General features: G+C 44.5%; 1 protein-coding gene across 11 annotated transcripts in view; it reads left to right on the forward strand.

Annotated features, from left to right (window-relative positions):
- Fam184a (family with sequence similarity 184 member A) overlaps positions 1-11,299 on the forward strand; it is an 87,674-nt gene that overhangs the window by 44,396 nt on the left and 31,979 nt on the right. For 6 of the 11 annotated variants that reach the window (XR_010042775.1, XR_010042774.1, XM_063235098.1 and 3 more), the window contains exons 7-10: positions 2,096-2,179; positions 2,591-2,770; positions 6,343-6,464; positions 6,889-7,039. Coding sequence is in view for 9 of the 11 variants with exons in the window: in XM_063235098.1 (XP_063091168.1) it covers positions 2,096-2,179; positions 2,591-2,770; positions 6,343-6,464; positions 6,889-7,039 (537 nt within the window). In the remaining 2 variants the exon portion in view is untranslated. The remainder of the gene's footprint in view (positions 1-2,095; positions 2,180-2,590; positions 2,771-6,342; positions 6,465-6,888; positions 7,040-11,299) is intronic. The other 5 variants (XM_003479742.5, XM_005008147.4, XM_063235095.1 and 2 more) reach the window with 4 other exon arrangements.

The raw sequence follows: 11,299 nt of genomic DNA on the forward strand, positions 1-11,299 counted from the left end.
GGGCTGGGTTTTTAGCTAGTACAGCCCCCAGGAGGGAAGGCTGAAGAGCTGCGATGGGGCTGAGCCTTGGAAGGGTTGATTGTTAGCTGAGCAGGAGGTGGGGTGGGAAGCACCCTGTGCACCTCTGGGGCACCTGCCTGAGGGTTGGGCTCCCCTCACGTCCATGTGTAAGTCACTAGGATACACTTTGGTCTTGCAAGGATGGACAGAGGAGGACAGACCTGGGTAGAGAGTAATACTCCTCTGGGGACGGGGTTCTACTTAAGTGCCATTAAGTAACAGTAATCTGAGTATTGGTTTCTACTGCAAATAACAGGAATTCCAGCTCGAACTGGCTGACGCGTGTGACTGAGATGTCCATTAGGTTCAGCACTGACTTGGTGATGCCAGAAGCATGTTTCTCTTTTCTCCTGCAGTTGAATTTTCTCTGTCTTCATGCATTCCTTTAGATACATGTGCAACTAGAAAAAGATCTTTTTTAGGAGCTCCTCCTGCTTTTTAAAGTTTTTGGTGGTACTGTGGATTGAACGTGTGGCCTTTGCACTAAGCTACATCTCCACCCCTTTTTATTTTGACGTTGGTGTCACTAAGTCACTCAGTGAAACCCATTCAGGCTAGGCCCAAACTTTCGATCCTCCTGCCTCAGTCTCCCAGGTTGCTAGGATCAGGCATGACCTACTTGCTCATAGGAACTTCTTTGAAGTCCTAAGAGCTCTGTGAGGAGAAAAGTTGAGCCCACATGTCTGCTTCTAAACCATGCTAGTGGCCAGCAGACCTGAGATTTTGTTGACTTACACGTTTATGGACTCCTTCACCTTGCTGAGACCACAAGGAAGGGGAGCTGGCTCCCCAAATGCCAAAAGGAAGTTTTGATATGGGGACAATGGAATTTTTCCACACATACTGTTTTTATTATATTACAAAAAACAAACTTTAATGTTATGTTTGTCACTTGCTTTTTTTTATTGTATTGTGCAGAAATTGAAAGATTTTGCCCACTTAAATATTCATCTGTCTCTGATTGGGTTCTTAGTTTCTTTAACATGCCCTCTTTAATTCTTTATGTGGCAACTAGAATACTGTTTTTTACACATTACATACAACTCATCTGAAAAATTTCTGCATTATAGAAGAATTTTTTCTAGTTTGTTAAATATGGTTATTCTTATTTATTGGTACCTGATATCTTTTCTAATTAAATAATTTATCCTGCATATCGAATAACTGTAGTCTAATAACCTCTACGGATAGTAACAAACCCTGGGCTTGAAATAAGATTCAGTGCTCTTTCCGCTCTGCTGCAGCTGCCGTCCACACAAGCATTCATTCACTGCTGTTGATTCAAGTTCATAGCAAGACAGATCAGTACAAATAGCAGGGAAAATGTGAGCAAGAAGATAGATAAAGGTGGACATTAGAGTGGGGACAGATAGAACTTTAAAATATTAGAGTGAATGCTGTGTACAAAAATGCCAGTAATTTTCAGGACCTCATGCAGGTGCTGCATCACTGAGCTATATTCCCAGCTCACCAGTAATTTTTAAATTAGGAAAACAGATGTCTTTCTGTAAGATTTTTAAGTATTAAAACGACTCAATGTAATGGAACAGCCCAACCAAATCAGTTATAACCCCATAGGAAAATAATCTGACATGCATTTTAGAGAGGTACTAGGCCAGAGGATTTAATGAATAGCATTTACAAAACTGTCAAGAAACAAGTGATTCTCTTTCAATGTAAAAGAAAGCACAGAAAAATGGAAGCTTTTCAAATCATTTTATGATCTTAGCATCCATTAAAGACATTGAAAGAATACACAACCAACCCCCGTAATTTTTCAGCCCACACATATACACCATACATGTATGAAGAATTTTCATGGTTTTCTTTGTGATATCTGTATTTAAAGGAGAAATACCAGGTATTAAGTTGCTAATCTTAATTTTGTAGAATTTTCACAAGCTTGGTGTTTTTAAAAAATGAAATACTTAATAGTATTTTCCTGGATAATTTAAAGTATCACATTGATTGATTTCAGTTCTTACAATTAGAAGGTAGGGACAAACCTAATCAATACATTGTTCTTTTGCTCCAGCTCTTTAAAGGCTTTCGGAGACAGATTTTATTTGGAAACACAGAAATCACAGCCTATCCTACAAGTTACATTTACAGCTTGTCCGTATGTATCAGTGTATATTTATCACTTTTGTAAATAGAAGAACTGGACTGAAGTGAGATGTAAATTATGCAGTTTAAAGAATGGTTTAAAATAGTAGTCAGAAGTTTTGTCAATCTTTATTGTGCTTCAACTGCTTTTTACCGAGCTCTTTTATGACAGAACCAGGAATTCTCTTTAAGCCAACAGCTTGAGAGAGGGATCCTTTTCATGCTGCCCTAAAGAAAGGAAACCGTACATATGGTGACCTTTTCCCAAAACAACAGAGGATGAAGGTTATCAAGACTATTTGGGTGCAGCTTCCAAAATCACCAAGAAAGAATCTGTTCAGTGAAAGTGGAGCTAACAAGCGCGCTGAAGCGGGTGGTGGCGGCCTGAGCCTCGAGGGCTGTTACGTGCTCTGTTCCCTTGCAGGTCGCCCGCCTCCAGGACCTGGTTCGAAAGCGGGAGCAGGGTCTGGGCTCGGCTGAGGGCCTCATCTCCAGTCTCCAGGGCTCCCAGGACAGGCTGCAGAGTGAGCTGGACACCACCAAAAGCAGGCTCAGGGAGACCAGGGAGGCGCTGCTGAGTGTGGAGGTGACTGCTGCTTGTGCTGTAAGCTGACCCCAGCCTGAGAAGCATAGTGACGTGGCCCCTTTGCTGAGTGCTTCTCCAAAGCTTTTGTACAGTAGTGTGCTCATTTCCAGGGCCACCCTAGCGAGGTGTATACAAACGGGACCGCTGTAAACAGCAAGTATGTTCTCCCCATTCTGGAGCTAGAAGCCTAAAACGAGGCCTGGGCAGAACTGCGCCCCCCTCAATCCCTGCGGGACCCCTCTCCTCCCTTCTCCTGCGTCATGTAGCTGCAGCATTCCTCCAGGCTCTGCCCGAATTTCAGCCCCTGCTTTTCTTCACAATGGCCCCAGGTAAGGAGAGGAGGGCTCAGCCTGCTCCAGTGTGACCTCAGTTTACCTGAGTGCATCTGCACTGATCCTATTCGCAAATAACGTCACGTTCTGTAGTGTGGGGCAGAGTGAAGACATCAATCATCCAGGGATAGCTGGTGTGTGCAGCCTGACCCCTTCAGCACTGAAGAACGGCACCTTCCCAGAGGGCCGCGTGCCTGTGATCTACTGACCCAGGCAGGCCGAGCTTCCTGATACACCCCGTGCCACTGAAGCACTGCGGGTCTGGAAGCACGTGCATGGGCCTCAGGGTTCCTGCAGTAGGGCTGTGTTAGGCTGCGTTGGGCTGCGTTGGGCTGCACAGGCTCTGCTGCACCCCTTCAGAGGCAGCGGCACATGCCTCGGTTTCGCAGATGTTGCTATTTTGCATCTGTGCAGGTGCAGGTAGCACGCTTCACCACTATCATGACTGAGCGAGCAGGACAGTGGTTAGCAAAGTGGCTGGCACTCAGTATGTGTTGTCTTTATTAATATTTTGTATCTCATGACTGGTAACATTTCAAAAGCAAGTAAACCAGGGTAGTGTAGTGCATATACCTTGTCTACTGTGCCTGTGTAAGTCTAGTCATATTTTATCTAAAGTGTCATTTGTATATATATTGTATTATAGTTAATTTTATTATTGAAATCTGTGACAAAATGAGCCCGAGTTCATTTTCATTAAATCTTTTCCTTTTTTACCCTTTTGTGGTGGCTAAATAGCTTGCCAGTGTTAATCTATGGTAAAGACCAGGTTGGAACTTAGAGCTGCCGTAATACATAGTTTGGTATATTTAACATATGTGACACCCAGCAGTTCTGGTAACCTCTGTGGTGTGGTCTAACCTATATGAAGAGAAGTTTTTTCCTATTGTCAAAAATTAAAGGAGAAAATATTTCAAGGAAGTAAAAATACATTTGCAGTGGAACAGCTCATTTTTTTTGTCAGTGCTAGGAATGAAACCTTGGACCTCACCTTTCTGAGCCCTGCTTGTCCCCGTTGAGAGAGACCATGCACGTGGGCTGGGTGTAGCTCTGTCTTGGTGGGTGCCTTGGAGTTCTGAATCTCTGGCCTCCTGAGCACCCTGCTCCTGACCCAGGCTGCTTCGTGCTGGCCGCCTTTCCTCTCTATTTTGGTCTTGGCACTGTGAACCATGCTTGTGGATTCAGTTTCAGTTCTTTAAAGTCCTTTATCATATCTACATTGTTTGTGAAATAATAGAAAATAATAAAAATGATAAGGAAAACCCAGGACTTTATTTTCTCTGGACAATTTCACTTCATAAAATTAGAGGCTCTACCTCGTGCTTTCCCGCAGCTTTGCCTGAATTCCTTAAAAGCAAGTGGGTTTTTTAACTTTTCCACCAGCCCTCCCCCACGCAGTACTGTGTAATAAGGTTCTTTGCACTGAGTAGAAGACATCATTTTTTTTCTTGTTGCATTTACCGCTAACGGTGGTAGGAAAAAGAGTCCCTAGAGGCAGAGCACTTACAAGAACAAGGTGGTGACTCAGTGTTTGGACTTGCCTTTCATAGGTTAGCAGTGCTCAGCGGCAGTTCGGACCTTTGTCTGGGTGTCCCCTGAGAAGGTGCTGTCCCATGGCATTAGTGAGGGCGTGGTCCGAGGCACTGTGGTGACAGGAGGGTGGGTCCTGAGCCATTTGTCCACTGCCTGCTGCCCTCAGCTGTGGCCTTTTTGGCAGGGGCCCTGGTTGCCACTGTCTTCCAGACAAGTCACCTCTAGCCCCATGGTCCAGGAGCCACCTGATAGGTGCTGGTGTCGGGGGCTTCACCATGGTGCTGAGCATGGACTGTGCCAGGCTCAGCAGTAGTCAGTGCCCTCTGTCCACGTCACTCTTCCCACTGTGATGGCAGGCTGTAGGTGTGATGCATGAGCTTCAAACAGGTCTCATAGTTTTGAATATGAATATGAACAAAGCTAAATAACGTATTTACGTGATGTGCATAAATGTGGAGGTAACTCAGTAATCAATCTGTTAAGTACCCATGATAAGATAGGTTTAATTTTGATGATTAATATTGACTTCACTTTAAAAAATCATATTATTATAAGCCTTAATTAAATGTACAAGTGGTGATCAAAGTATGCAGTAAACAAATTTACTACATTAGAAGATGCCATCAGTCCCCTCCAGATACCTGTCTCACTATGAAAACAGTTACCTTTTTTCTTGCCATTTTCTGAAGCAGTTCCAGAAGTCGTTTTTTCTTTTCTTTCTGGGGCGCAATCAACTGTTTTTGAATACTGCTCCTGAATGCCATAGAACAGAAAGCTAAGCTCATAAAACATCACAATGCATTCTTATCCACCCTGTCACCTGGACTGTGTGACTCCTGGCTCTTCCCCAGAGTGTAAATGATTGTGTGAATAAATATTTGGAATCAATTCAGGACCATCAGGGCAGCCAAGACAATATAGCAACAGACACCCTGTCTTGACCTGCATAGGGAGCGGGGTCCTGCAAGAGGGCAACGGGAGATTAAGAGAAACAAGACACATAAAAGAAAAGCTGGGACCGGCTGGGACTTGATCTCCCTGATGGAGAGGCAGTGACAACCCAGCACAGCCTGTGTCTTTGTTTATACATAGTAAAGAAGGGGGAAGCACACGCCAGGGCCTAAAGTGCAAGGTTTCAGGGTTTTGCTGAGAACACGGAAAGCGGAACATTTTCAGAGCTACCTGTGCTGTAGTTAACAGGGAGGAGCACAAAGGCCAGACACGTGCTGGGCTGGCCCTGCTCTAGTCCCAGCAGCTTGTTCGCACGGCTGTCCTCTGGCGCTCCATGTTCCCAGGGCCAGATTTGCTCTCACTCTGATGTGGGCTAGATCACCCGGTCTCCAGCTCAGCTGCTCCTTTCAACGCTCATGCAAGAAGACTCCAGAGTTGCTTCAGAAAGTGGCAAGAATAATGACTTCAGTGTGTTCTAAGCAAGGGGGAATATTTTGAGGACTAATGGCAATGTTTCTTTTACTGTTTCTATTTGCAAATTTAAACAGTCACTGTCTTTTTTTTTTTTAATCATATCTCATAGTTTAGACAAGGGCATTTAAAATACAAAATGTGTTCTGTGCATTTATCATTTGCAAATCTTGAGCAGTTATAGGTAGTGAAGCAGTTGCTGTCGTGTAAGATTTTATAATACAGGCCCTCCATTGCCTGAAACAAGCAGCAGTATCTTTGCTTTCAAACCCTAGTCCTGACAGAAAGGTGTTTGTTCTTTAGGCTGAGCTGGAACGTGAGAGGCACCAGCATGAACAAACACTGGCTGCCATGAAGGAAGAGGAGAAGCTCAGAGTGGACAGGATGGCCCATGACTTAGAGATGAAGTGGACTGAGAATCTTAGGTATACCTTTTGCCCATGAAGTGACCTTGCCAATATGGATGTGCAGGGGTTTCCTGCTGGGTGGCCCATGTTAGCAGTATTTTTTCCCATAATTTGATGCAGAGATCTTAGAATTTTTTTCTGGTTCAATTCACATTTGCTTTTTTCTGATTTGTTTGCATTGAATACAAAATAGAGAACTATCCTGAAGTTGGAAAACTTACTCTTGTACCTTTTTTTTCAACCATTGTTGAATTGATAAATGAGTGAATTTGGTTAAGCAACCAGTTTACTTTGTAATCCTTAACTGTCAAATAATCTACTCTTATCCGAGTTACAAACTTTTGAGGAGAATTAATAAGGCATTTGGAAACCCTTTGCATGAATCTCACCAGTTACCTAAGGGATAATTCTTTTCCCTAGTGAATGCCTGTGTTTCCTTTAGACAAGAGTGCTCTAAACTCCGCGAAGAGTTACGGCTCCAGCACGAAGAAGACAAGAAGTCAGCAATGTGTCAGCTGCTGCAGTTAAAAGAGCGAGAGAAAAGTGCTGCCAGGGATTCGTGGCAGAAAAAAGTGGAAGACCTCCTAAACCAGGTACTTCACAGTCCTCAGCATGCCTTTCTGAGGTGTTATTTGTAACACACTGTGTGCTGCTGCTCTGTATTTTGTTATTTTTAATAGAGTAATCTTAAAATTTTTAAAAATGTGTAAAATCAAGGAGCCATTCACAAACATATAAAATGTTGTACTAAATACTTACATATGTAGTCCTAAATACTGTCATAAATTTGTGATTTGTTAATTAATATTTGAATGGAAACATTAGCAATCTTGCATGGGAAGCTTGGTGACTTTTTGAAAATGCGTCATCTTTTTTCTCCAATCCTGTGGTGTGATTTGGGTGACAAGATAATGTTTACTCAGTGTGTCCAGGTTACCTGAAGCTGTGCACCAACAGTGTCCAGCAATGTGGTGCCGCTTGGAGAGAGTGTCCTGTCCGCAGATCGCTCTCTTCTTCCCAGAATGTCTAAAACCACAGTTAGAACAGTGTGTGCACATCATCACTTCTTTCCACAGCCTCCAAGTTTATGAATTCTTAGTGTCTTCCTGCTACACCAGTAATTAAATAGGATTAACTCGTGAGTCATCAACTGATAAGCAAGTACGGGATTGGTCAGAAAGCAGCTTGCCAGTTGGTGCTAGAAACCTGCTCGGACCTTTCTCATGGTAGTCATGATGAAGTTCTAAGTAGCAACACAGGCGTTTATAAGATAGATGCACATGTGCAGTGTCTTTCAGGGTGCTTGGGCCCTGACAATTTGAGTCTGCTGTTTCACCGTAATTTACAGCACTTTGTGTGTGTGTGTGTGTGTCTCCTGTGACTGAACAGGAGACTGTTTTGTGTCTTAGTGCACCGGTATTTCATCCTGCTTAGAGCCAAGAATTGAAGCTGCTTGTCTTCCTGTGATCTTAAGTTCTAGAGAATTAAACCTAAGTGTACTCACCCTCATGGCCTGCCCATCTAAAATTGACATAGGAAAGTATAAAATGTTTAGGTTCCTTGAATCAGATGTTCCTGTTTTGTGGAATTTGTCAAAAGCTGTTATTGTCAGCCTGTGCTTCAACTTAAGAATCAGTTCCATGTATTTTAGTTTTCTTTTATTATTCCATTGCATCCTCCTTTTGTGCATGGTGGTTACACTTTTAGTCCAAGGTTGGGTATCTTCCTGGGATGGACATGTGACTTCTTAAATCAAAAAAACTACGTACTTACTCTTCAATTCTGTCTAAATAAAAATGCCCATGTGGTGTTTCCTATAATCATATTTTCTATTTTTGTTCTTAAAATGATATCACATATTCTCCTTCTAAAGGCAGCTTTCTTTTTGGAAACAGTGTGATAATTTATTTATTGAGTCTCACCTAGAGCACTGGACTCAGAAGTGAGGGAACACAGGGCACTCAGCATGCAGCTGTGGGATTTGAGGTTGGGCTTTGATGCTCCACTCTGTGAAGCTCCAGAGTTACCAGGCAGGTTAGGGACACAGCTTTTACACTTCACAAGTTTGCTGTCTAGTAGGGAGATTTGTGTACAACACTCTTCCATAGGAGTCAATGCACCCCGTGACTCAGAGTGGCCCAGACAGCCGGCCCTGAAGGAACAGTGTGGGAAGTGTGGCACTCTCAGTTGTACTGGTCTCTTCCAGCTGCACACTTAGGGACAACATACCATGGCCCTTGTCACTTATGTTGGCTGTAATGTATCCCACAGATATCAGCAAATGCTACAAATCAGAGCATGTCCCACCCCCCAGTCCTGCACTCTGGGGATCAAATCCAGGGCCTTGGTACTGAGCTACATCCCCAGCCATTATATTTTTTGAGACAAGATTTGCTAAGTTGAGCGCAATGAGCTTCAACCTGAAGTTCTCCTGCCTCAGCTTTCCTGAGTGTTGGGATCACCTATTGGGATCAGGTGTGCATCACCATGCCTGGCTAAGGTGTTGCTAGCAGTATGGGGTACCCCTTTGTGGGAGCCTGGGGAAACAGTAATATAGCCAGTGTGACTGGGGAAAGGGTCACAGAAGGGCCCAGCTTTGCAAAGGTAAATACAGAAGAGTAACCAAAAAGCACATATTTATTCAAGAAGCATGTTATTAAACCTGAATGCTTATTTCCCAGGCACTATGAAGAATGCGGAAAGAGAAGACAAAACTGGGGAGCAGTTTGGGGACAAGGTGTTATGAAAAACGGTGGTACTCAGTGAACTGTGACAGTCAGAGTTTTATGGAGAAGAGGGTTACACACTGAACACTTACTGTAGGAAGTTTTGTGTGGCTGCGATATTGACATGGCAACATCTTATTTCAAATAATCTAAATTCAGGCGTGTGCAGTCAAGTGCTCTGGAGCACAGCCCATCCACAGCGCCCCCTGCCGGTTGGCCGTGTTGCTAACTTAGGACCTGCTGCTCAAGTCCAGGCCCTGTGTTTCTTCCCATCAGCAGCTCCGAACTCCTGCCCGACTCCTGCTGCTGTTCTTGCCTACAGGCGATTTTCTGACCAGCCAGAATGATGCTGTGTTCCTTGTGGGCCTCGGGCCTCCCTTGCCTTGTGTCCCACTCTTCCAAGGGCCTCTTGGACCCTTGGGAGCACTGTCTCCTACCACTGCACCCTTTCCTTTCCTTAGCCACCCCCACCACCTCCACTGGGCATCCTGCCCCTGTGGCCCCTCTCCATGGGATGCACTTTCTCTAGAGACCCCTTGCCTTTTTTCTTTATTTTGTTAAATTTGTACTTAAAAAGATCTTCCTTGGCTGCTTTCCCTCATGTAGGCCCCTCCAACAGCTTCTAGTCCTGGTGCTCTGTGCTTCTGCACAGCCGTGTCAGCTCCAAGGCGCTGTCTGAGCTCTCCCCTGCAAGACTCAGTCTCTGTTGCTCCCCACTGAGCCCCATGCCTGCAGCCGTGCGAGCACATACTTGGCACTCACACTTGGTGAACAGGGAACAGAAATCTGATCGTGGGGTCCACAGAACCAGTTGTGTGATTCATGACGTACAAATTATTCTGCCTCTTTAGGACTTGAATTAAGTTCATTTCATTGAGAATGAAAAGTAACTTTGAAGACATGCATCACTTAATTTAATAGACTACTTTGGTAAAAACAGGAAAGTTGGGTGAATGTTAAAGTTGCTGTGGGATTTGAACTGGGTATCAAAAGGAGGCCGTCACCTGAGGCCAAGTGGGCAGGATGAGGTGCTTATCTGGGAAAGGGAAAAGAGTGGTAAGTTTTGTTTCAATGTATTGATTTTACATCACAGGATATTTTAGAATTTCTTACATTCTGTGGAGTGAAAAATCAATGTTCTTGATCAGGAGATGCTGAAAAGCCAGTTTCCTTGAGGCTCATTTTGGGCTGCTTTCTAGACCCGTGCAGTCCAGCATGCACTGTGGCTATGGGTGGCTTGCAGCACTTGCAGTGTGAGTGTCACCTGCACGTGGGTGTTACAAGTTGGGGGAGAGTGTGTGTATTTTTCACATAATTGCATGTCACAGTTATCACTGTTTTAGATATACTGGATTAAATACATGACTAAATTCTTAGCTTTTCTTTTTACTTTTACGTGTGGCTACTGAAAATGTAAAATGACACTCAAGGCTTGTGTTTGTGGTGCTCACAGGTACTTCTGTCTCTAGCAGTCTCGATCCCAGGATGATGGGGTCAGTTTGGCTTTAGTGCTCAGGACTCGTTCTGCTGTCCTTTCTCTTCCTTCATGTTAGCAGGAAAGCATTCTCTCTCCTTAGAATTTGTATTCGTGAATTTAGAAATTGTATTCTTTTTATCAGTGGGAGCACTTTTCTTCAATCTTGCTTTGTAAACAGACAACAGTATGGGGCTGGGGATTTAGCTCACCAGCATAAGCACCTGCCTTGCAAGCAGGCGGTTGTGAGTTTGATCCCCGGTACCAATAAAAATTAAAAAATTAAAAACAAAAACAGACAACAGTACCTCCTGTCTGCTGCCCACCTGCCAGTGCCTGGGGTTGCACCCAGGCTGGGCACACGGGTGGTGAACACCTTCCCCTAGCCTGGCTGCACCCAGCAGCACTGGCTTTAATGGAAGAGTGGGGGGAAACAGCTCTGTGAAGAGGGGCAGCAGGGGCCTGGAAAAGTGTTTGTCCTGGGGTGACTCAGAGACCTCGTCAGATGCTGGGAAACTGGGCCTCAGATGACAAGAGCAGGCAGTGATGCAGGTCAGACTCTGCAGCCTGTCCTGAACGCTGGGTACAAGAAGCTGGGCAGGGGGGAGCTGCCAGAGGCGCTGGAAGGCTGGAGGGCAGCCCACGAAGAGGCG

Source organism: Cavia porcellus, unplaced genomic scaffold, assembly GCF_034190915.1.
Source record: "Cavia porcellus strain 051 isolate PalLab524CR breed Dunkin Hartley unplaced genomic scaffold, mCavPor4.1 scaffold_24, whole genome shotgun sequence".
NCBI lineage: Eukaryota > Metazoa > Chordata > Mammalia > Rodentia > Caviidae > Cavia > Cavia porcellus.